We start from the raw sequence: 24,923 nt of genomic DNA on the forward strand, positions 1-24,923 counted from the left end.
CGTCTCCCTCGGGCGTCCCCCAGCCCCCCGCGGGCACATCCCACCCGCCGCCCGCTCTCACAACCCGCCGGCTGCCTGCCGTCCCCCGCCCACCGCCCGCTGCCTCCCGCCCCCGCGCCCCGCGGCGGCGCCCGCCGGGCCCCGGCCGCCCCGTCCCTTCTCTTCCCTTCCCCCGCCGGACCCCGGCCGCCCCTTCCCTTCTCTTCCCTTCCCCCGCCGGGCCCCGGCCGCCCCTTCCCTTCCCTTCCCCCGCCGCCGGAGCGCTGCCCGCGCGGCGGGGCCGCCCCCTCCCCGCCCCGGGAGGAGTCCCCACCTCCCGACCCCTCCTCCTCCTCCTGCTGGAAGGGGAAATATGAAGCGGAGCCGCGGCCGCGCTCCGCCGAGACGGTGGGGGACGCAGCGGCAGCGGCGGGGCGGGCGACCCCGGGCAGCGAGCGGCGGCGGAGCCGGAGCCCTGCCGGGGCGGCGGTGTGCGGGGCGGCGGCCCTGAGGAGCGGGAGCGGCGGCGGCCCCCGGCCCCGGAGGGAGCCCGGCGGCCCCCCGGGCCCGCCAGCCGCCTGCCCCCCAGCGCCGGGCCGTGGGCTGCCCGCGGCGGCGCTGAGGCGCGGGCGGCGCGGCGGGAGGTGGCGGCCGGAGCGAAGGAGCGGGGAAGGGGCGCTGCCCGGCGGGGAGATGTCCGCCCCGTACGGCAGCCTGATGAGGTACCTGTTCCCAGCCCTGCTGCTGCACGGTGAGTCCGGCGCCGGGGCGGCCGCCTGGGGGTCTCCGCCCGCTGGGTGGCTACTCGTGGCGCGCCCGGAAAGCCGGCTGGGCTGCGGGGGTGGGGCCGTAACCCTGCCGGTGGGGGCGGAGGGTCACGGGTGGGTGCCGGGCCGGGGTGGGGGAGTCTGGCCGAGGAGGGGTCCCTGCGGATGGCGAGGCGGGCAGAGACCTTGTTCGCTCTGCCTGACACCCCCCCCGTCGCCCGGTTACCGGCACCCCTTTGCGTGCCGTGCGGGTGCGGGCGGTGCAGGTGAAGGCGCGCAGGACGCGCCCCGCTCCGGAGCGGGGTCGGCGGCCGTTCCCGCGGGGACGGGCCGGCTGGCCCGGGCAGCGCGCACGGGGACGCCTTGCCGGCCTCCGGGCGCAGGGCCGGCTCCGCCAAAGCCCGGGCAGCTTGGCCGGGACGGCCCGCCGGACCCGCCGTCCACCCGCGCGGGCGAAGAAGCGGGTCTTGCCGCGGCGGTGTTAGCCGGGAAGCCTTGGGCAGCGGCGGGTGCCGGCACCGGGTCTTGCACCCAGCGCAAAACGTTTCGCCGGGGAGCGCAGGGGTTCCGGGTGTCGTTACGCGCAGTCCTGCTTCGGCACTCTCTCAGCTGAGCCCCGGGCTGACGTTTCTCCGAAACCGCACCGTAGGCAAAATTTTAGCAAGAAAAGCCAGCGTATCTAAACTCAAACTTACGAGTTCAGCTTGTAAATCCGTATTTCGGCTCTTCAGCAGATGAGCCATCTTTCCAGAAAGCCAGTGCTCTTCAAGAGCAAGTTCTGAAAAGGAGGCTATTTAATGAGCTGCTTAGGTATGTCCAACATTTGGCAGCCAGATTTGAAAACTCTGGGCGCGATACTGTTCTGAAAGAGTGACTCAACCTACTCGGTTACAGCATCGTTTTGAAGAGTGTTCCTGTTTCTGAAGTACTTTGTAGCATCCAGTCTTCTTCAGTTAAATTTCTTGGGATCTCAAGCTTACTGGTAAAAAGAGGAATTTTTTTTAAACTGTTACAGTGCAGGTGACCTACATGGATTCAGTGTGAGATCTGTGAGCTGGGGTAAGGATTTCATAGCTATTCCCGGGGTTGCTTTTGTGGAGCAGGGACTTTCTCTCTCTGTGTTTGTACAAGTGCTAAGCGCACAGATGGTACTTAATAAATAATAAAGAGCATGGGTTTCTGATTGTGTATTTTGTTTTGAGAAAGAGCGAGCAGGAGACCCTGTTCCCCAGGAGGGGGTTTTATGCCCCTCTCACAGCTCAGCTATGAAATCCAGAGAGTGTAGAGACGTGTTTAGCTGAGCCAGACCTGCCAGGATGCCAGAGGTGTTCTTTAAAACTCTGTGATCTGAGATGTAAAAGTCGAAATGGGAGGTTTTAAGTTAGAGGGTAAAGAGAGGAGGTGTAATTACAGGGTTGAACTCCCCGGCTCATCTGCTTGGAATTACAGAGCAGAGCTGAACCCTGGCTGGAGCAGGAAACAAATCGGGGCCAGTGATCAGATCAAAACAGCAGCTGCCAAAAGAGGATGAAGGAGGAAAATCATCCATTTCTTCCATCTGCAGTTATAGTTCACCATGTAACATAAAACTAAGTTCTTGTAGAAGGATACAGCTCAGAGCCTTGTGTATAAACACCTCTGTAATGTGGCAGTGCCCAGTTTGGATCTGAGCTTCAAGTGTTGGGAAACTACTGCCCTCTTACAAACCTGAAAATTACATCAGCAGCATATAATGCACTGAAATGCATTTCTTTTAACGTATTTACTTTTAACTTGGCCTAGAGCTTTTCCCTCTGTGCCACAGTCAATAGGCGCATCCTTTGGTCAGCAGCTAGCCCGGACTGGTAATATGTAAGAATAACCGGCAATCCCAGGGGATCGCAGTGTTAAGCCTCTTTACGGCACGTGATGTTTTCTTTTGCATTTCTATTGCAATGGTAATTTAAGGGTTAAAAGTGAGTGAGTGTGGGAGGGTGGTTGAGGATTTTTAGGGCTTAAAGCTTTATAAAATGTCCTATAAGGCTAAAGCTTCTGCTTTCATTACATTAAGAAATGCCTACTTTAACATCACTGAATTTTGGAAATTTGGGAAAAACTTGTCTTCGTTAATCAAGATAAAACCTGTACAGTGTCAAAAAAAAAAAAATTTTAAAAAAAAGGTTTGCAGCTGGAAGTTGTCCATTATCACTGTTTTCTTTGCTTAGACAAAAAGCCACAGAAGTTTCAGATGTCAAATGCTAAGATCATTCAGCTCCAGAAAACCTGATTAATAAAAGCTATGTTCAAGTGGATTCAAAACAAATTTGGCTAATTTATTTTGTAAATGTAAACTTTTTTTTTACAAATACAGATGCTAAGAAGAAACTTTAGCATATTTCTGATTGTTACTGTTAGAGTAATGAATTAGAAACTTTAAAACAATTTGTTGATAACATCATGGAAATAGTACTTGCTAATAAAGATGATGAAGACAAGACTGCTAGGATTTCAGAGCAAAAATGTTTATGCTTTTAAAAGTTCTCTAGCAATATTGCTTAAATTGGTTACATAGAAGTGGTTTATTTCAAAACCTGTTCAGGAAAATGATAAGTAAATGTATCAGAAGATGTAAATACCCGTATCCATAAAATGGAAAAATACTGTGCTCTGTGCTAGAGGCATATGTGATCTGTTCCCTCGGTGAAATACTGCATTTGGAAATCTGGAAGACAATACAGAGAGAAAGAGGGGAAGACACACTGCTTAGTGTCAGATTTGTAGAGTTTTCAGCGAGAGTTAGGAGGTGCACTCAACGTTATTCACAATTTCATCAGTGTAAATTTGATTTCACTCATCTCTGCAGCTTGACTGTGCGCTAGCAGTGGCACAGTGTAGGTGGTGTGAGCAGTAAGGACAGTTTCGGGGCTCTGTAGGAGGTAGGCTGACAGGTGATGAGGCCCCAAACTAGCCTTGACCACGCTGAAGGCCAGTACCTTCAGCTATTCTAGGCAAGGTTAGTATTTTATTACTGACATGACGCTTTAAGCAGGGCTGATAGAGGGTCGGGTTATACGTAGTGAGCTTGTTTAGCATTGTCTTTACTTGGACACGAGTCCCGTCGGCATCAGGGGCAGTTCCACCTGGGTAAGTCCTGGTGCTGAGGTGTGGGTGGAGGACGGGCCAGAGGTCTGTCCCTGGCAGAGGGCAGGCGTTCCCTTCGAAGACGGCAAGACCAAACTACTGGCGATACTGAATTGCACTTGGGGCCCAGGGCTGCACCCACTTGTGCCTGTGGCAGAGTCCCTGCTGCCCTGAAGGGGGGGGGGGGGCTTTAACCCTTCATGGCTTCGTAAAGAAGCCCATGCTGCAGGCAGTGGTGTTTCACCTTGCACAGGTAGCAGCAGTCATCCCAGTTAAGAGCTGAACTTCAGCTTAACAGAGGTTATCAGCTGCATAACTGCTTGGCGCTTGGTTCTCTCACCTCTTCCAAGATGGGGCATTGAGTAAGGACCGCACTGTAGGATAACGGAGACCTCAGTGCTGGGCCTGTCTGCCTTGGAGGAGTTTCTTTTTAGCTATCCCATCTCAACATGCTTTAGATCTCTCTTCCGAATCTGCCACACTGAAACATTCATTTCATGTCTCTTTGAAAGCTGTACCTGGACGCTCGGTATGCACAAGAAAGGCAACAGATACATGTGAAAGGAAATCACTGTCCTGTCTGCTTCCATGGCCATAAACTCCAGCTTTCCTTTCCCAACCTCTTTGTTTGTAGTAGCTAATTTAGGTCCCAATCCCGCGAGGACTCTTTGAAGTTTGAAGTGCAGGGAAAACACTGGTAAACACAGACAGCGGCTTGGTAACAGGACATTATATTCTCCATGGCAATTACGTAAGTTTGCGCTGTAGCTAAAAGCCTGTCATGGGTGTTATCTAACCCTATCCCACATCAAGGAAGAGTGTAATTCAAATGTCTATTTATTTAATTGTGCAGGGCAACTGCCCAGATAAGGAGAGCTATAAACTTAATCCAGCCAATTATTCTTTATCTGTTGTAAGATTTTTCAGGTTTCAAACAAGTTCTAACTTGAAACGAGTTTGCTGCAGAAGTAAAGCGCAAATGTTAAAATGTTTCTATTGGAGATGAAGCCATCGCATATTTTGAATTTGTACTATCACTCGAGGTTGTTTTAATTCGTAATAAAATTGTGCTCTTCTGGAATTACTTTGCTATACATGAAAGAAAAAGTGAAGTGGTTCCTGCTGAGCAAGCCCAATCTAAATCCAGGTTTGAATCCTACTTTCAGGTAACATTTATTCTCCCATTTAGCAAAAGGTGAACCTGCTGAACACCTAGTAGTAGCTTTGGGTCTAGTTTGAAGTGCTACCCTTGGACACGTTTGAAGCCATGGTTTAGATTCTGGTAGAGGTGTTCATTAAACTGATTAAATCTAAGCAGTTTTAAGATTTAAGATTACTTGTTTTATACTTTTGCAATCTGGCATAGCTGAGAACAGAATTTGGCCGGGGTGTTTAGGGATGAATTAAATTATAAGAATTTGTGTTCAAGCACAACTCTACTTATCATTATCTGTGTTGCAATTGTACATTATTTGCATACTGTTTTTCAGGAAACTGAAACAATTTTTCTAGCAGCTTGCAGGTTTTTGCAGAAGTGTTGGCGGAGAGCTTTGTCATAGCCATTTTTGAAATGCATTTGGGTAACGAGCTGCCAGCAGATTGCCTTTTTTAAGATTTGTGTTTTACTCCCAGCTACATGCAGAAAGCTTTGAAGAACTTGAAAGTAACCTACCTTCCCTTACCAATTATTTTTTATCTTGAATGGTTGTTCCCACATCAGATACAGGTTTACAGGTGAACCTGACAGCCCGAAGTCTGTTTGGTGTGGTGCGTGCTCCTGTCCACATCTGGCTGAAGCGGCAGCTGCGCAGACATTCACCTCCCCACTCAGGTGGATGTTGCATCTGCCCCTGTACAGCATGATCCATGAGGGCCTGGGCGGGGATCCCCTGCTAGCTGTGGCACCTCTTACGCTATTTTCAATTAGTTTGATGCTAAAGCTGCGATCTACACTGCTAGGGCTTGATTACGAAAGAGAAGTTGGATATCAACTCATCAGAAAATGCATTTGTTTTGCTTTGTTTTTCTAGCTGGCATTTCTGATGCATTCTGGAATTTTCCTTTTCCTTTTGGACTTGCTTCTTTGTGTAAACAGCCACCATGGGGTGGGTGATAGAATCTTATGCCCTCTGGTCCTGGTGTGGTTAAAGTGAAAGCCAACCAGAGGCTTTGTAGAATTAGCGCTGTTAGTCTCAAGCGAAGACTGCTTTTTGTTTGAAGTCTGTCACGCTTTTGAGTAATAACATGGTGGATTTTATTTTAAATTTTTTTTAACAAGTGGGTAAGATTCCTTCAGAACACACAAAAAAATTAAAAATCGGTCAGTTAGAGTCTGAGATACTTATGTGGCGTGGAGGTACTGAAACCTACAGCACTGTCTGTGCTGTAGACAATAGCAGACTTGGATCTCTTTGAATGAAAGTAGCGGCTCCAGCTATGTCGCAACTGCTTCTAGGCTCCAAAGCGGGCTTTAAAGAGCCATGAAATTATTTTCCCAGTTTCACAAAAGCACGTTTTAACCTTGAGCCTTCCAGCCATGTCCCATTTAATATGGCCGAATGGATCTTTTAAGATCAGTGACATCATCCCCGCCGGACCTCCGTTTTGCAGAAGACCTCGTGCACTGCCGGGGGGGAGCGGAGTCGGGGGACGCCGCGCTGCCTTGGGGGACCTGCTGCGAGGAAGAGCGCGGGAAGGTGGCATTCGGCTTACTGCCCAGCATGGGCAGCATGTCACCGGTCTGGGCGTTTGTCTTCGGGCGGTACAAAGAGGAGTTAGGGCTCCTTCGTATGGTAGCTGTATGTGCGGGCGTGTGTCAGTAAATACAAAAGCATTGCAATGTTTACTTGGTAAGGAAAAAGCCTGTGCTAAATTAAGCGTTTCCTTGCCCCAGCAACAAGGTCCCATCACTGCCTTTTAATTCTGTACTGTAATTCATATTTTGATATTCGCGTCCTATTTATGTAATGTTGCCTAGCATGTGTGTGTTTTCTACATCCCTTGTGCTGTCGCTGCAGCCTTCCTTATGTTCTCATGCCTGTCTTGATTACCTAAACTTGTTCCTGCCCTCATTTGTCTCAGTTGGATGGATAGAGTCCCAGACAAATACGCTCTTCGCTGGCACAGATCTCAGGGTATCCATGCAAATCTCCCTTCCCTCCACCGGTTACAGTTTATCATTAGCAGGTTGCAGACAGAACTACATACATGTGACAGGGAGAGCGGAGACCCAGTTGCTTTTGAGCTGTAGCAAAGAAAAGACACTGTATAATACCACATAAAGTTTGACTCCTCTTCAAAAACCCCTTCATTTCATTATTTCCTCCAGGGAATAATTGGGAACGTATAATGTGGTTACTGCATTCTCTCCTTTGAGATGTGTACATACAAGATGGTATCCTCCCACAGAAGGATTTTTTCTTGGAGAAATGAAATGCCCAAGTATGTTTAAACGAATAAATCATTCATTTTTAAGTGCGTCTGTATTCATGAATCATACGACATGAGCTAGGCAGTATACAACTGCTTAAAAGCAAGTGGTATAATAAATATGCCTTGGAAATAGTCACTTGAACCATTTCAAAACCTCCTCTTGATGGCAGATTTCAAACACTTAGCAACTTCAAGTGGAAATGTAAATTTTCAAAGTGCAAGGTAATTTGTCTGCAGGAGACATCCCAACAGCTATGTTTCTGTTGCAAGTTGGTACTGATGGCTACAGCCTCTACCAGGTACCTTGCAGGAGGTGTCACTTCTGACCCAAAAGATACTCTGAGCCCGTGGACAGGAGCGCTCACTCCATTTCAGAATTGGATGCTGAAGTAATGTGAGCTTTTTGAGTGTGTGGAGACTTAGAGATGGAGAAGGGTGTTAGAAGGCAAGTTCTCACCAGCTGTGGTGCGTAAGGACAAAAATAAATATACTAGTAAGCTCACCTGTACCTGGCTGCACTTATTCTCCTGGTGGCATGAAGGCCTGTGATACCCACCCCATACCCACAAGGTTTCAGATAAACCAAATAAGCCCAAGTTTTTGAGAGTCTTGAGTGCTGCTCCAGGTGCAATGGGCTGCAGACACGGCACAGTACAGAGCTGCTGTGCTGCCACATACATGAAGCATGGACCCGATCGGGTAAATCCTGCCTATCCAAAGACATAGTCAGCTCAAGCAGAGCATCACCCTGCCATGGCCCTACCATTTCTGAAGCGGCCGTACCGTTTCTGGCTGCAGAATGGGGGTTGTGTGACACTAATGTGAGTGACTCTGCTAAGCAATGTGGAAACACTGGAGAAGCCTTGACTTCCAGAAAGGGAGAAGTACTGACTCCCTGAAAATAGGCTCCTTTAAGGGCATCTCAGATGGTGTGCTCAAATATCAAAGCATCTCTAGTATTTATTACCTTTTAGAAAGTAAGGCTGTAAATTCTCCTTCACATCGAAGAATTGTTTGTAACCTGCAACAAAGCTGCCAGATTTTCCAGTAAAGGCTTTGTGAGGTTGTATTCACTGATCTTATTAAATCTTGGGATCATTCAGTGGTGAGCCCTGTTTACATTCAGGTATTTATTGTATTCTTTCTGATCAGTTCTTTACCCTGCCTACTGCATAAGTCCTTGCCTTTGTTTAGCTTAGGAATTGCTATTTTTAAATGGTTGGCATGTATTTATATTTTTAGCAATGCCATTTTCCTATATGTTACCCAAATTTCTTCCGGAAGATCTAAGACCTAGCCAGCATAATGAATCACTGACACTGTTTTCTTTCTCGTGATAGGGAAGTGCAAAGGTTTGAAACAGTGTCTACCTAAAAACAAGTAATACTGATTTTCTTGTAATTTCTGTAGCGATGCTGTGTGCTGCCCAAGCATGTGCCTGAGTGTTAGATGGGGCCTGGGAAATAAAGCATAGGGTCTTGTGTTGGGCGGCTTGGTGCGGTGTAGGGTTGTGGTGTTGGGTGATCCCCACCAGCCCATTCCTGAGCCACGTCAGCCAAGAGAGCACCAGAAGAGATGGGGGTGAATCCCAGACCCTGCCCCTGGGAGCATGTGTTAGCGAGACATCCCTCTCCCAAGACGGCTGCCCCAACTTCCCAGGCACAAAACCAGACCCTCCACCCCACCCCGTATTTGTTTAATAGCCTGCTGGTTCTTAAATTCCTTCTGGCAAAGTAATACAGTTTCCAACCCATTATGTAAGGTTCATGTTTGTCACCTCTTACCCTCTAGATGTGTGTTTTTCTTTTGATCCATGTTTTCCAACATATGTAAGAGCAGGCTGTGCCTAAAAGAGTAAAGATGCATGCCTTCTGAAGCTACATATTCATTTTGTTCAATTAATATTGTGTAGAGAGTGCGCTGGTTAGGTTTGTATGTATACATTACTAGAAACCAAAATTACTGTGTGCTGGAGATAAAATTAGCTTTTGAAATTCCTTTTCTCCTTTAAAATAAAAATAGCAGAATCTGCCTTTAATTGACCACCTCAGTCATCACAGAGGCTTCCTGTGTGCAGAGGCTTTGCTTTTAATATCTGTTTTCTCTTGGCTTTAAAGAGTAGTCTTTATTTGCAAGTTTATTATAGAAGCGTTCAAATTAGAGGTGGGCTGAAACCACAAAGTTTGTGTCCGGATCTGGATGCAACTTTCTAAAAGTTTCAAGGTCCAAGTTTTTGATTGTCCTGACCAGAGATTATAGAGGTGTCTATAAAATTCAGGTTCAGAGCCTCATCTCCTGAGTGTGGAAACGCAACACTTTGGTTCAAGCCCTTTTCCCCAATGTATTTCATAAAGCAAATTTAATTAGTGGATTATTAGTGGGCTGACAGAGAGGAAGAGCTTCCCATTTTTTATTTTCAAGATGAGAAAAGAAATGTAAACAGTACTTTCCCAGACACATAACAATGTGATCAAGTGTCGTTCAACACAAGATGTTCACGACCTCCTTTATTGTGCTGAAGCCCTTCTCAGCAGGGTCTCATGATAATTTACACTTTTCTATCACAGGGCTGGGAGAAGGTTCTGCTCTTCTTCACCCGGACAGCAGGTCCCACCCTCGGTCCTTGGAGAAGAGTGCCTGGAGGGCCTTTAAGGAGTCACAGTGTCATCATATGCTGAAACACCTTCACAATGGAGCCCGGATCACTGTGCAGATGCCCCCTAATATTGAGGGACACTGGGTCTCTACAGGGTAAGGAAAGATAAAACAAGATGCTTGAGTGATATATGTGGAAGAGAAGAGGAGAAGGAAGCAGAGACGGAAGGATGAATATTCCCACTTTAAGCAGCAGGGAAGTATTTTCTTTAATAAGGTGATGCTCAAAATTCCAGATGCTTTCTATATGTTTATGCATAAAAGGAGAAGGAGCAGCGTTATGTACATGAGAATAGCATGCTATAAAGCTGTCTTGATGAATCAATTTATAGTCTGGATTTTAAACAGCATGCTGTGAAATATCTTTAAATCTCTCTTTGAATAGGAAGGAGCCCAACAAGTTGCCAAAATGGATGCTTATTCAAACATAATATTGTACTATCTTTGACTATGTGCATTAGATCCATTGAATGGGTCCTTGTTTTCAGAGCATGTGTCTAGCACAGGTTTTATTAGCAAAGGAATTAAGAAGCTGTATTTCACCAGTTCTATTACCCTCTATACATGATAACTTGTAATTCAGAGAGCTGTTTTGCTTTCTGTGTCTCAGCAGGCAATATTCACATGGTTATTTGAAGTGACTTGTAGTAGGAAAGACTGGGGTTTTTTAACGGAAAGGAGTATATTTACGTTAAGCAGCGTGGATGTGACAAGGGGGACAAGTTTGAAGGCACAAAATGACTTTCTACAGGAAGTGGAATTAAACTGCCATTTACACTTTCAGAAAAAAAAAACCCAACAACAAACACCCCCCCCCCCCCCCCCCCCCAACCCTGAATATTGCATGGTCCAAATTCAAGCCAAATAGAAATTTTGCATTAATGGTCAGAAGTTTGCATTAAATGCCACCCCTGTTGAAAGTGTGTGGAAAAGCTGAGGACACGATCCTGCACGTCCTCTGCAGACCAGAGGTGGTGGAGCTCTGCTAAGAAGCTTCTACAGCAGCATAGAAGCCAGTTCTTTCCACTGTTCTGTGGACGTTTGGCATTTTACTTTCTGATGTCCTTATGCTAAATCTACCATGCAAAAGAGAAGAATAGATGTTTAATAAGCTGCTACTTTTTTCAGAGAAGAATTGAGTCACATGGTGGTCCCTAGACAAAAAGAAAAAGCAAAACATGGCTCGAAGTATTTAAACCTGCAAAGATAAAGCCCTTTGATCACCATGAAGCAGTATATTAATAACAGCATTAACAGCAGAGGAAATTGTTGGTTAATTGGCAGGCCACAGATGCCTAGTTCCTATTTCCTCCCATTCATGCCAAAGGGACATTAGCACCCGAGTGTCTCTGTGGACCCACGTGGGTTTGCTCACTCTTATTACCTGCAGTGCAAGATGTGCCACCTTGCTAAAATTTTGTTTCCATCACTTTCTGTCTTCCCACAGCTGCGAAGTTAGAGCAGGCCCAGAGTTCATCACAAGATCTTACAGGTTCTACCACAATAATACATTTAAGGCCTATCAGTTTTATTACGGTGGCAATCGCTGCACAAACCCTATCTACACCTTAGTTATACGTGGCAAAATACGTCTCCGCCAAGCATCCTGGATCATCCGAGGGGGTACTGAAGCTGATTATCAACTACGCAACATACAGATCATATGCCATAATGAAGCAGTAGCCAAAAAATTAAGTGAGCTGGTGAACCATACGTGTCCTGGATTTATACCAGAAGATAGTCCCTGGGAGCAGGATGTCAGCTACGATTTGCTGAGAGAAGAGAACGGCCGTGAATGCACCAAAGCTCTGAATTTTGCCATGCACGAACTCCAGCTGATCCGTGTGGAGAAGCAGTACCTGCACCACAATTTAGACCACCTCGTGGAGGAGCTATTTCTTGGAGACATTCATACTGACGCTACTCAGAGGAGGTACTATCGGCCATCTAGTTACCAGCCTCCTCTTCAAAATGCCAAGGTACGTGCGTGTGTATATGTGCCCTCTTTTTAAGATACTAGTGACAAAGCCCACACTGTTCAGCTCTTTTGAGTCAGTGCACTAGTGTAACCTAAAATGCAGATGTGCTTCTAAAATAAGAGGTCTGTTGCAGCCTGATAGATGATGCAGCCAATTACCAAAAGGTCACAGAACGTATTTTGTGAGAATAGTAACTTTGCTGTGGTTTATGTGACTGCATCAAATACGCAGAAGTAGTTTGACGAGCTAAAGTCCGTAAAGGCCACCCTGAAGACAGAATCAAAGACTTGTATGCAGAGGTGGGATAGGGCTGGCTGGGACCAGGGCTGTAGGCTAGCAGCTGAGAAGAAAGTGTCATACAAGACTGAGAAAGGAGAAGAGAAACAGGCATCAGTGGATGCTTGTATAGCTGCGGGAATGCCAGGGAGAGAGGAAATCGAATTGTATCAGCATGTGGAAGTTGGGTGATCCATAACCTGAAGAGAAAAAGAGGAAATTGGAAGGCAGACACATGAAAGGCGCAGCATGAAGGGGAAAAAAACTGATGGGCTGTGCAGGTCGTGGATCCAGATGCAGGCACGCGCATTAATGAAATGAAAAACAGGTGAATTTTGAATGGGGCTCTAATTCCATTTGGTAATTCAGTTTTCCAAGGGGCCTCAAAGTGCCCTCAGGTTCATTGGGAACTGATCAAACCGTAGTAAGCTAAATAAAAATCAAACGGGAAGAGTAGACACTGATGGCCTGTAGCAGGAGGACTGTCTATAGATCTTTCCTGGTGACATTTCAAAGGCAGGCGGCGATTGGAACCACATTGCCGCGTGCCACTGCCGTCGGTGTGCTCCAGCTGGGTGCTGCCACGGCATCACTTCCAGCTAATGGGTTATTACCATTTTTAATCGTGTCATCACAGCCGATCCAAAAATCAGCGACAGCTTATCAGCGATAGCAAGAAACACAACAGGGGAGGGGAGAGTTTTGATAAGAAAGCCTTGGCTTTCCCTTCCATTCAAAACATCTGCCCTGGGTTGCGTCTGCCTCCTGTGAACATCAAATTTCAATAGTTCAGGACCTTACGTGATCTGCCTTTAATCGTTTTAATAGCCTGGCCTAGGGATAATTTTAATCCACAGTCAACCGTGTCTCTGTATGAAAGCTGCTGTCATTTCTGTCATTCTTATGCTCTCTTCAAGTGACCAAGGACAAATTTGTGTTTTCTTTTTAAACATATCTTCCCAAAATGGAGAGTTTCAGCAGCAGCAGATGAACCATGCATGTTCCTCATCAAAATTCTGCTTTTCTTTAATTAATTCAAACAAGTACATCGACTTTCCCTTTGCTTGTTTGGGAGTGAGGGTTCTTTCCTAAATCTCTTCCTTGCAGGTATCTGTAGGTACAAATTATCTGACACCAGCTATATGTTGTATCTGTTCTAGAAAATATTGCAGATCTGTTTCTGACCATGTGAAACAGAGAGAAAATCTTGATTTAATTCACCCTAGCTGATTAATTTTTTCTGGTCAAATCTAGTTGTCTTATTATGGGCTGATAGATAACATAGTAAATGTTTACACTTCTACCTTGTAGTAATTTCATTACAGTCAGAATGTTCAGGTGTACTATCAACCAGCTTTATAAAAATAAGACTTTTGTCCAGGTCTGCTGTAATTTTAAGGACACACTGGTAATGATTTTCCTGCCTGTCTCTTCTGCTACTATAGCATCACTTTTTCCCTCTAAAATATAATGCCTCTAAAATATAATGGTCAAATTTAAAGGATCAAGTCTTGCCTCAGAGGTCTCTTTCTTGAGCCAGGTTAGCTAAATAAACTGTGAGAGCACTGCAGCTCTGCTTTGTGTTCACAAAGCCCATTATTTCAGGCATGAGCCGATCCATTCTGACCTGAGCAGGTGACATCTCTATGTGGAAGGTAGGAGCAGCCTCAGGCTGCTTGCCGGAGTTGCCCTGCACGCCGTTATCCCGCAGTGCCCGGTGCCCGGCGGGGCAGGTCCTGTGCGGGGGTACCCGTGCCCTCCCACTGGGGAGAGCCTGGAGGGCGCATCCCAGGGGAGGCTTCCACGTCGGCTATTTACAGGAACTGGGGGAGAGGAAAACCAAACAAGCCAACTAGTTAGCAGTGGTAGTCATGAAGTACAGTGCTTCCAAATATGATTTTGGTAGCCAGGTCTTGGAAGAGGCTGAATCTTGAGGCTGAATTTATGACACTGGAAGCCCATTCACAACAGTACTATTGGCTACAGAAAGTGCTGTTACTATAGAACGCTCAGGTTAACTTTGAGTACACCAAAATACTTACAGATTGCAGGTCTCCGTGGTGAAACCGCTGTAGTTTAGTAAGTGGGGGCCCAGGTCCTGACTTGCAGGCCATGGCTCCACTCCCAGTTTGGCCAGTTACAACTTCTGACAGGTTACATTACCTCTGTTCCTCCTCCAGCTGTTGCCTGCATGGTCTGCTTGGCTCCCACAATGTATGTATACAGCGTCCGGATTGCTGGGACACCAGTCTCAGCTGGAGCCTTCAACAGCAAGAGATACGTAGGATTAACGCAAGTTTTAAGTGTGCAACAGCACAGCTTCTCTCCGTGTTTTTTGGTAGGTTCCTCTTGCTCAGATTATTAAATCTGAGATTTCTGAAGAGAAGTTGGGCCTGCTGATATCAGGCTTTCAGCACAATATAAATAACAATACCCCTAAAAAATAAACCTTTGCCTTGGCTGCCATGACAGACTCCTGGGTCTTGGTTTGTACCCAACCGTGAAGTTTTCTATACCAGCAGGTTCTCAACCGGGCTGTCTGACCTAGTGTTTGCCAAATGTAGGAAGAATAGTAATAGAGATGCTTTTTTTTTTTTTTTAAATTCCAGGCAAACATACCGTTGAAAGGTTATAACCCTTCTTCTTTGAACTCTTTTCCTTTTCTAATTGTTGCTCCACTGGGACCCAGCTGAAAATGAGTTTAAATGCTAAATTGAGTTTAAAACTACAAGTCACAGACTCCTCTGGAAACTGGACACCATGAATAAATAGAAACGTTAAATCAACTTGGTTTTTTAAGGTTTTTACAGTCATACCAAGAGGTTGGGGAGGCCAGGAAATTGCTTCTGAAGTGAATCAGGTGTATTGTGTGGAATCTTTCATTTAAGGCTTTTTTCATTTCCTTTTTATTTATTTTTATTTTAAACTTATAAAGGCCTGCCTAAAATAAGTTAAGAGGATTCACATTTTAAGTTATAGTTAAGCCTCTATATAGAAGAAAGTTCCACCCAGCTCAAGAGTTTACACAGCCTGTAAGTTGGATGTGGTAGCCACATTCATTACTTACGTGGTTGAAATGAATGGTAATTAAAAGCAAATGATTGCTGGATATGTTAGGAATGCCAAAGCCACATGATCAGGACTTTAAACAAATAGAATTGGACTTTCTCCAAATTCCTGCAGCGATTTCACCACAGGATGGTAAATCAAAAGGGCTGTCCAAAAACCAGACAGCTTTATGCTGAGCTACAAATCTCAATAAATTCACAGATTACCGTATCTCAAGTGTTCATATAAAATCAGGGAGCTTTTAAAAATATATAATATGTCATCTCTTAAGGCTTTATGAATTCTCTTAGATAAGAGCATACCTTAAACAAATTCCTCCTGTAAAATACATGGAAGTTCCTGAGTGCAGCTGATGAATAGGTCACTGTATAGATCTATCTTAGCAGTCCTCTAGCCGTGCTCAAGATATCAATTAGGACTTGCTGATGAAAGGGGCTGAACATCTTTGATGTCTCTCGACAGTGCAAGTTTATCAAGGGATTCAAGCTATTGCACATGCAGCTGCTTTAGCCAGCATGACAGCACATGGGTGGAAGGGGCAGGGCAGGGGAACTGCTTGGCCATCATCATTATACAAAATATTCCTGATTAGGACACCACCAAGGAGCCTGGCTGATTGGTCATAAATCACACCTTATTTACAAATGCATACAGGGACTGTATGCAGAGGAACTTGATAAACTCGCCCAGAAAGCAACTGTATCCTGGGCTGCATCAAAAGAAGCGTGGCCAGCAGGTTGAGGAGGTGATTCTGCCCCTCTGCTCTGCTCTGGTGAGACCCCACCTGCAGTACTGCATCCAGCTCTGGAGTCCTTGGTATAAGAAGGACATGGACCGGCTCAAGGGAGTCCAGGGGAGGGCCACAAAGATGATCGGGGGCTGGAGCACCTCTCCTATGAGGAAAGGCTGACAGAGTTGGGGTTGTTGAGCCTGGAGAAGAGAAGGCTCTGGGGAGACCTTGTAGCAGCCTTCCAGTACCTAAAGAGGGCCTACAGGAAAGCCAGAGGGGGACTTCTTACAAGGGCATGTAGTGATAGGACAAGGGGTGATGGCTTCAAACTGAAAGAGAGTAGATTTAGATTAGATGTAAGGAAGACGTTCTTCACTGTGAGGGTGGTGAGGCACTGGCACAGGTTACTCAGAGAAGCTGTGGATGCCCCATCCCTGGAAGCGTTCAAGGCCAGGTTGGATGGGGCTTGGAGCAACCTGGTCTAGTGGAAGGTGTCCCTGCCCATGGCAGGGGGGTTGGAACTGAATGATCTTTAAGGTCACTTCCAACCTAAACCATTCTATCATTTGCAGCATGAAGGAAGGCTTGAATGCAGTATTTGTTCGCTATGCAGAAGGAGAAGATATTTTCAGAGATATCTGCTCTAAAACTACAGGAAATGTGTACAACAGCAATACTGGGACACTCAATTCACATGTAATTGCCTTAGTAATAGCGCTTTGTAAACAAAGAACTCCCTGTGCTATTTCATCATCTGACAGAGTAACGGGAAAGATCAGAGCAGGGCTGTGATGAACGGTCATTCTAGTTAGATCATTGTTTAGGAATAAGGCTGGAACATCACAAGAAGCCTAAACTGTGCTACGATAACGTTCCTTCTGCCCTTGCCATGCTCAAACATTCACTGGCTGCACACCTTCAGTAATCATTTTCCCTTGAAAAAAACAATTCCAATGGATTGATTCTCTATTACAAGTATTCGCGGCTGGGAGCTGACTTCCAGCAGCACCTGGCATTTGCAGCTAATACAGATTCAACATACAGAGGCTGGTGCTTGGGCTTTCCTTTAGCCAGGTGGTGAAAGAACAAAGTGTGCCAAGTTTTTTTGTGCTTTTTGAAATTTGAGTCATCTGTTTGAAACTCAGTGACTTCATCTATAGGGGAATGCTAGGTACTTGAGGAGGAAATGCAAACATAAGTTAATAAATAGGTGTTAAACATATGAAGCGCCTCAGAGAACTATGCAAAACATTATCTCAACCAAGAAGTGTAATTTTGGAGGACAAAACTCCTTTGTTTGCCAGAGTAGTGCCACTAGACTTCTAGATGAAGCCAATACTCGAAGGGTTTGTTTTGTTCATTATTACTTGCAAAGGACTCTTGGTTAGGGAATTATACGGGGAGCGAAGAAAGGATATTCAGAAGAATGTTCAGATAGGTTAATTCCAGGTTTATGAACAATGACAGTGCATGTGATGCCCCGCAGAGATAAGAGAAGCGAACAGCTTCTAGCTGAGGCTGGTCCTTGCTGCGCTCAGCAGCGCTGCTGGCCGTGGCCCTTCAGAAGAGTGCTACTTTGACGGGGCCACTCTGCACTTACTGCCTACACCAGCATTAGGGCTAGGCAAGGGCTGAAGCAAAAGGTTGGTTTTCATGCTCTGTGTGAACTTCCAAAAGCTAAGCGTTGCTTTTAAAACCCTGTTCGTCTTTGTTGGTTTAACTAACACTGTCTGTTCTGCAACTGCAGTAAAAGCCTGCCCCGCTACAAATATAGTACCAGGGATCAAAATTAACTATTCAGCCTAGCAAAATAAAACACGGGCCTTCAGATCAACTCAACAGATGTATCTAAATTACTGACACCTTCCTTGTTGTGGGCATCTAACCACAATTGCTTCATCTTTTGTAAGAAGGAATGGAGGACTGGCTGGTAATATTGCTACCTGGTTCATAGGGCTATATAGATTGCTTTTTAAAGGTGTAATAAGCACCTAAGGCAGCTTTATTTTGGAATACTCTGTTCCTGAAGATGGACATTCAAGCTGTCCCTTTGGGTTTTCCAGGAATTTTTTTGTTGATACTCCGCAAAATATTCATGTCATCATAAATTAGTATCATTTTAATGGGATAGGTGACATGCAAGCACATTCATCTGAGAAAAAGGCCGGTTTTCTCTTTGTCCTTGCCTTTTGCCCAGGCTAAAGTAGTTTACATCAGAAAAGAACAACCAGAAGACTTTTGCATTTCATGTCGGTTGTGTTTATTTCAGTTTTATGCAGGGTTGTGCAACAGAATCAACATCATAGATCAGACAATTGTGTAATGGTATTGCCTTCAGATTCCTTCACTATCTTTCCCTTCATGGGAGCAGTTAATAAAAACCATTCCTCAATATCTTAAAATATATGGTACGCATTTGCAGATAAATCTGAACATATCTCCACCCTCCTTCCTGCTTGCAGCTCCTCTGTTCCCCACCAAAAGAAATCCCAAACTGACAACCCTGCAAAGGAGTTACCGCTCTCTCCAGCATTTCACTTGCTTCAAGATTTTTAATTAAAGTTTTAAATCTTTGTTATTCTTCATTCCGTTTGGCAGGCTGAATTATAACTGTGTCAACCGTGCTTGTCAACTCCCCAGAGCCAGCCTAATGCACATAAGCCAACTCAGCTTCACATGAGGTCATGGAAAGCCTGCAAATTATCACTTTTGTGGTGGAGAGAGATTGTAGCTGTTTGTTAAAGGGTTGTCTTGGTCTGCAGTATTCTAGAGCAGTGGAGGAGCAGAGCTTGATACTACACTGAGCAATTCATAAAAGCACCCTTTCTGAGGACTCAGCTCCTTGGCAGTCTGAGACAAAGCCATCCAACTTTTTTGGTTGAGTTGGAAGCATGTCCTTGCATTGACGTTCTCCCAAGGGTGTCCATTTGTGCTCATCCTGGGAGTGCTCAGTTACTAAAACCTGGCACCTGGTTTTCTCAGGGGGTGAGGTTTAAAGCATCCTCACCAGGCATGCCTTGGTCCGGTCCCATCTAGCCCTACCTGTGTGACACATGGTATTTGGGGGGGGGGGTGAGAGATCATTACTAAGTGTGGCTTTCCTTTCCTCTCTACTTCAGTGCCTTCCCTCATGGTAATACATGCATTCACATGGCAGGGGTTTGCTAGCCCAGCTTTTCTAACTGTTGGACCCTGGGCCACCAGTTAGGTCTGTACTGCACACGCGGTTCAGGCCTGAGCCCACACTTGAGGAAACCCAATGTCTGGTCCCTCACCACACATCACCCTGCAATGAGGATGTGCTGGGTGCAACATGCCAGACCCAGGTGCTGCTATATGGCCCATCCAGTGACACTGCACAGCCAACATCAGACAAGCTGCCCGCTCTAAAAGGGAAGCCCCCAATGCAAGAGCAACCTGACCTTGTGAACAACCAGAGCCTGGGCTGCCTCGTGTGGGCTCCACAGCTTGATCAGGAGCGTCTTCCCGGGTGATAGGCAAGTGTAGGAGGGAGCCAGGGGGGTGCTGGAGTTTTTGCTAGCCCTTGCTTCTCGTGGTACTGTACAGATGCAACCTGTCCTCCTTTTCCAACCATGAACGAGACCTGCTTCTTGCCACGCACCAGCAACCAGTGCAAATCAGGGTTGGCCAAAGGTGGTTTTGTATAAGCTGAGAACCTGCCTCTTCCAAACAAGATTCCCACGATACAGCCACAGCACAGGCATGGGGACTCCGCAGAAGTAGAGTGTTGCAGAAATATTATTAATGTCAGTACATGACACGATAAGGCAGGATATTGCTACAGAAATTTGAAATAAGTGATTTCAGCGTGGTATTACTGTAACTGAGCAGGGTGGTGCCACCACCAGCCCTTGAGGAGAGACCAGGCCCAACTGGCAATGGTGTGGGGGACAGGGAGGGAAGGGTGTACTTAGAGTAGTTACATTGAATATCTGGTTTCGAGTAAAAGGTGAAAGTTGAAAAGCCAGAGCCCCAAGGGAGGCATTACAGAAAGAAGCCACTGCTCTGCCAAGGGTTTTGGGTTGGGTTTTGGTTTGACTTCGGCATTGATGGGCAGGGAAGAGGAGGGCGAGGAGGAGTCCAAAGGCAGCCTAGCCGACTGCGAAGAGCATGTGCTTTTCCGTCTTGCTGAGGCAGAGCTGATACCTGAATCTCTTAACCAGGTTATGGTATGGGAAGGATGTGTCCACTGTGTAGTGGCTCCAGATAAAAAGATGAGAGCTGATTTCCCAAATTACTTTGGGAAACTGCTGTGTAATTTCATGCAAGTTTTCCATTATGTAAATAGCCAAATATCAGACTAGTCATCTATTGTTATTCTGTAGGAGAAAAGTTGAGTTACAATTTCAGCTGTTTCAGACAAATAGTGTTTTAAAATTTTTGGATTGAAATAGAGACACATTTTCAAGATATAAAGAATAGATAGAGGACAGAACAAATATGTTTGAACAAGGTGTTTAGTTGAAAAACAACTGTATTTTCAGCCTCCTCTTTACTATTAGTACTTGTTTGTTTTGTCCCTAAATACAACCTGCAGTACCTCCTGCAGGTCCTCTCCTCAATATTAAGCATTGATTTCAGCTTCTGCTTGAACCATAAGGAAAGGGTGGATTTTCTGTACATTTTGAAAAGGGTTTGGTCCATAGATGTCTCATTCTGTAACAACAGCATTGAAATACAAAGGTGTTCAAAGAAAACTAGAACACCTTCCAAAAAGATCTTTCTAGGTGTTACTCAAAGCTCATTACCATTGCTCAGAGAGCATCCCAGTTGTGTGATAGTTTTTTGGCCTGGGCAATAAAAACCACTATGAATTTATTGGAGGCAAATTAGTCCTAGGCAGCCACAGAATCCCGTAGAACTTAAGAGAAAATTAAACTGTGCTGAGAGGGTTTATGTTTCTGACTATCCACAGCAACTGGGAAAAAGATCAAGGAACCTCATTCTTGTTTGCTTTTTTTAATTAGAAACCTCCCTGCTTGGCTTCCAGAGCGCTCTGGCCTTGTTACCGCTTCAGCTGAGGCAGCAGGAGGGAGGGATAAGGAAAAATGCTGGTGGAAATTTTCAGATCACAAACTATTTTCTCCCTGACTACAAGAACCGAGTTTCCAGCCAGAGCTTCAGGCTTGTTTCAGCCCACATGGCCTCATGGATTAATGCAGAAATTGGCTTTAAACAAACACCCAGGAGGGCAAGGAGTTGTGGCACCATGGACTTGGCGTTGCAGAGCTGCAAGGAGGCACCCTTCACGGGAAGGGATCTTCCAGTCACGGGGCAGCAGCCATTTCAGGGGCCAGGCCTTCTAGCAAGACACCACTATTAAAAATATTGCATTGTACACCTAAGATAATCAAAACATAGAACAGATGTTCGTCCTATCCACTGATCATTTTATTGCTTTTTAGTTTATGTCATGCCTAAATGAGCTTTTTATTAGAGAGTACTTAATCGTGTTTGGACTCGAATGTCCTCTACCTCTGTTCCCTATTTTCTTTGAACGTCTGTTTTTAGAAAATAATCTTTCCCTGAGACATACGGAAAGGGAGTGATTTGCAAAGCCTCAGCTAGTGTAATTAAGAGGCAAGAGCAGCTGACCTAAAAAAGCAACAGCGAAAAATACAGGCAATTGTTAAACATAAATTACTCCATAATTAAGTTGAATTGCCTCATAAGAAAACTAGTATTTCCCTTGTCCATTACTTGGACAAAAGTTGTACCGAGGGAGTTTACATGTGGCATATTCTTCCACTAAGAAGTTCCTAACTCTGTGAAAGATAGTATCACAGCAAAAAAAAAAGGTTTGCGTGGGCTTGGATTCAAGCGCTGGTCTCAGGGAAGCGATGTGTTGCAGGTATGGCTGTGTGAGGTGCCTGAGCCAGCCTGACGTCTCGGTGCTGTGAAAGGGACACTGCTGCTTCCCTCCTCACTGCCCCAAGCTCTCCCTGTCGCACTCCCTGTCCCTTGCAAAAAGTGCCCATTCACCTCAGCCCCTTCGTCCGGGCACGCCATCAGTGACTAGGAGGCAGGCAGGCAAGCTGGACGTTTCTTAGCTGTGCAGCTGGCTGGACCTTCAGAGTTGCGCAAAGTCTTCGGAATTAGAAGCGCTGCACACGGTTACAGCAGTTCAGGACCGCAGAGGTGAAGGAGACAGATGAGTTACAGACAACTCACAGAAATCAAAGTGAAGTTTAGCAGTGAGTTAACCTGGACCTTGCTTGAGTTTGCCCAAGGAGTCACCTCCACTCACGGCGTAATGGCAGCTGGCATAGTTGCACTGCAGGAGTTTTACAAGTTTGAGGAAGTAATTCCTCCTTATGCCTCAAGACATGAACCTAACCTGGATAGGGAGAAAGAGGCTGTGTGTAGTTATGATTTTTTTTTCCACTGTGGAGCTCCATGGACCTTATTCTGCCCACTGCCGCTGGCCACAGCCAAAGGACTAAGCAGCTGCAGGCGTTACCGGTCTGCATCTTCTACACTCCCAGTATGATGGAGAAGACATCAAACTATGATTGTACTCCCTGCCCAGCATCAGAGCCTTGACTCATAATACCCATGTTTTTTAATGTTGTAGAGGAGAGATGAAACCTAAAATCACTGCTAGAAGAACAGCAAAAAGAACATTTATGCTTGATAGTCCTTCCTGGTCAAAAAAGTCAAAAAGTAATTTTGCTGCAAATAGGATTGATTACAGATCTCCTTCTTGTCCATCCACTAGACTCAAGAAACAACAGAGGAATCCCACAAGCAGCCAGGGGAGACCAAGAAGACAACAGGCTGGGTTGCCGTTCGGTTTTCTTCAGGTTTTGAACAAGGACAACAGAAACCACTGGTTCCCAGGTTGCTTTGGCTCACAAACTGATTGTGGAGGACAGGCTCCTCAAAGGGAACCGTGAATATAAACCAAAGTGCCATACTACTCTGCCAGGGTTTCCTCTGGGAGATAAAAGCTTTCAACTTCACTTCATTAGAGAAAGGACTGTAGCAGAAATCGTCTCCTACTATTGACCAATTCAGCTTGCATAAGCTATGTTTAGTTTTACAACACTGCCTTTCCCTCGCTGTCCTGATTCACTTTATGTGAGTGGGGTGATCACAGCAATAAAGTTAGTCATTAATGCAGTTTATTAGCCCTTAAAGTGTTAGGGAGCAGCGATGCCAGTCTGCCCCATGGCAGAACAGCCATGCTGGAGAAACAAGTGCTTGATATCTACACCAGCATCTTCCACAGAGCAACCCCTCAGCCTGGATCACTGTGGGTATCCGTGCAAGGCAGCGGCAGCATCTTTTGGATGTAGATCTCCAAGAAGAAAAAGCGTTATTTCTATTACACTTCAAAAATGTGTGTTTCCTCAGTTCTTTGGTTGGCAGTGAATGAAATCGCACACCTCATCCGATGGTTCTCTTGTGGCACCAGCAGCGCTGCCTCAGATGGGGCAGACGCTTAGCTTTGGGCATCCCCATTCATGGTTGGAGCTCGAGGGAGACAGGGTGGCTCTGCTGCTGCCTGAGATGTGCCAAGGCAGTCCCCACCTTTCCCCAGCACCGACTTGTTTCTTGGCCATTTATCAGCCATCTGCCCCCCAGCAATCCTGAGCCGCAAGCCACCCAGTAAACCAGACCCCTTTCTGGAGAAAAAGACTGATGTCTTCTGAAGAGATCTAGAGGTTCAACAGACTGGTTTCATAAGTCCCAAATGAGCTTGCAGATGAAACCTGGTGAGATTTTATTGTAGGCAAGAGGAAGGTGGACACTGGATTTCTGCCAGCTGGCATTTGCAGGTTTGTTCCAGGAACAGAGCTACACCTACATTTTTTTTATAATAATTATTACTATTATTTTATTTTTAATCATAGCCAGGTCCCTGAAATTTCTGTCTGCTTTCTGACAGCTCAGTGTCTTTAGCCTCCTACCAGTCCTGTCCCAAACAGAAGACCTGTAATTGTTTGTGTTTCTGTGAAATGAGGTTAAGTAAGTCACACAGGAAGGTCACAGAAGAAACCTAGAGCAAAATAGGAAACATAACGGGATCTTGGTTCCTCTCTTGGCCATCAGAAAATCCAAGCCGAAACTTGCAATCTCAGAAAACAGCCCAGATTCAACAGTCCTTATGCATTATCTGTGCTTTCAGTGTTCAGGAGAACCAGGTGTTTTGCACCAGCCTCTGCTGTCAATTACTATGGCACAAATCTGTCCTAACTTCACCAGTTGCAGTTAAATTACTCAAGTAAATGTTCTTTGTATTTTCACTACGATACTAATGGCCCTTGTGCCCACTTGCAGAATTTAGCTGAAAAATGTACCTTAAAATTAGTTAACAAGCTCCATAAGTGGGAGAGAACTGCATCCACGTTAATAACATGCTGACATGTCATTCCCAGAAGACCATGTGTTTTGGGGTGGAAAGACCCCTTGGAGGTCACCAAGTCCAACCTCCTCCTCAGAGCGGGGCTGTTGGCCAACACTGATTCAGATCAACCTGAGCTACAGCATTTATAGTTATTTTGCACATAGACCATTATTCTACATCCCAAGGATGTAGAACAGCAGACTTCATTGATTTCACTGACTTTTGGTGTCTATCATCTGGTCTGGGGCAGGGAGGCAAATACAAACCCTATTTAATATGTGTGAAAGGGATATATTGCAAGAGTTGTATGTTGACCCTGAAGCCACCTGAGGTCATACCATGAGACAAACTCAGGGCACTAAGGAAGGTTGTGTAAATGTTGCCCCTGAAGTGTGCTGTGAGCTGAGGGCAGTGAGTGGAGAAATGCTGGCTCCATAGCAGCTCCCATGGACTTTAAAGTGATTAATATGAGTATTTACGTTATGGAGGGAGCTCACAGAGATCTCAGAAAAGAGGGCTGGAAAGGGGTGCAAAGAAAAAGTCGT

The 24,923-nt window shown here is 45.8% G+C and overlaps 1 protein-coding gene across 1 annotated transcript in view; it reads left to right on the plus strand.

Moving 5' to 3' along the window:
* Positions 1-373: 373 nt before the first annotated feature.
* Positions 374-24,923, plus strand: part of APCDD1 (APC down-regulated 1) — a 32,700-nt gene continuing 8,150 nt past the window's right edge. Inside the window, exons 1-3 of the mRNA XM_069778975.1 lie at positions 374-730; positions 9,866-10,049; positions 11,401-11,932. Coding sequence (XP_069635076.1) covers positions 673-730; positions 9,866-10,049; positions 11,401-11,932 — 774 coding nt within the window. The 5' untranslated portion in view covers positions 374-672. The remainder of the gene's footprint in view (positions 731-9,865; positions 10,050-11,400; positions 11,933-24,923) is intronic.

Source organism: Haliaeetus albicilla, chromosome 3 (assembly GCF_947461875.1).
Source record: "Haliaeetus albicilla chromosome 3, bHalAlb1.1, whole genome shotgun sequence".
Taxonomy (NCBI): Eukaryota; Metazoa; Chordata; class Aves; order Accipitriformes; family Accipitridae; genus Haliaeetus; species Haliaeetus albicilla.